Source organism: Suricata suricatta, chromosome 5 (assembly GCF_006229205.1).
Source record: "Suricata suricatta isolate VVHF042 chromosome 5, meerkat_22Aug2017_6uvM2_HiC, whole genome shotgun sequence".
Taxonomy (NCBI): Eukaryota; Metazoa; Chordata; class Mammalia; order Carnivora; family Herpestidae; genus Suricata; species Suricata suricatta.
In genome coordinates, this window is record NC_043704.1 from 3,248,538 (window position 1) to 3,249,620 (window position 1,083).

The 1,083-nt window shown below is 40.0% G+C and overlaps 1 protein-coding gene across 1 annotated transcript in view; it reads right to left on the minus strand.

Moving 5' to 3' along the window:
* Positions 1 to 577: 577 nt before the first annotated feature.
* Positions 578 to 1,083, minus strand: part of LOC115292546 (zinc finger protein 678-like) — a 23,261-nt gene continuing 22,755 nt past the window's right edge. The window contains exon 2 of the mRNA XM_029940615.1: positions 578 to 1,083. Within this exon, the coding sequence (XP_029796475.1) occupies positions 578 to 1,083 (506 nt within the window).

The following is a 1,083-nucleotide window of genomic DNA, read 5'->3' on the forward strand; positions in this document are numbered from 1 at the left end:
ATGTTTCTCCTCAGGATAAAGTCTGCGATCCTGAGTAGGGTTGGGCAGTCATACAGATTTAACTACATTCTTTACATTTTATGTTTTTTCACCAGGATGAATTCTGTGATGTAGAATGAAGCTTCAGCTCTAATTAACATGCTCTCCAAATTCTGTATATTTGCAACATCTTCCCTAGTATTCCTTCTCTGATCAGGAGTCAGGTTGTAGCAGTTCTTTGAAGTCTTGCCACATGCTGTCGTATTCAGTGGTTATTCCCCAGTATCAAGTTTCCAATGTGAAGCAAGGGGTGAACAGTCCACAAAACCTTTCTTACATTCTTCAAATTTGGAAGAGTTGCTCCAGGATGAATTCTGTGATACCGAGGAAAGGCTGAAAAGTGATTAAAGACCTTACTGCATGTTTTACATTGGGAAGGTTTTCATCTAGTATGAGTTCTGTTATGTCAAGTAAAGTGTAAAAGTCATGTAAAGGTCTAGCCATATTCTAACATTTGTAGAGTTTCGATCTAGTATGAATTCTGTGATGTTGAATAAGGTGAGTGTTGGATAAATGCCTTGGCACATTACTCACATTACTAACATTTCTCTCCAGAATGGATTCTTTTATGTCCAATAAAATGTGCATGCTTGGTAAAGGTCTTGCCACATTCGTTACATTGGTAGGGTTTCTCTCTAGTATGGATTTGGTGATGTTTGGTAAGGGTTGAGTGGTAAGTAAAGGATTTGCCACATTCTTTGCATTGGTAAGGCTTCTCTCCAGTATGGATTCGGAGATGTTGGATAAAGGTTGAGTGTTGAGTAAAGGCTTTGCCACATTCTTTGCATTGGTAAGGCTTCTCTCCAGTATGGATTTTGTGATGTTGGGTAAGGTTTGACTGTTGAGTAAAGGCCTTGCCACATTCTTTGCATTGGTAAGGCTTCTCTCCAGTATGGATTCTGTGATGTTGGGTAAGGGCTGACTGTTGAGTAAAGGCCTTGCCACATTCTTTACATTGGTAAGGCTTCTCTCCAGTATGGATTCGGAGATGTTGGATAAGGCTTGCGTGGTGAGTAAAGGATTTGCCACATTCTTTGCATTGGT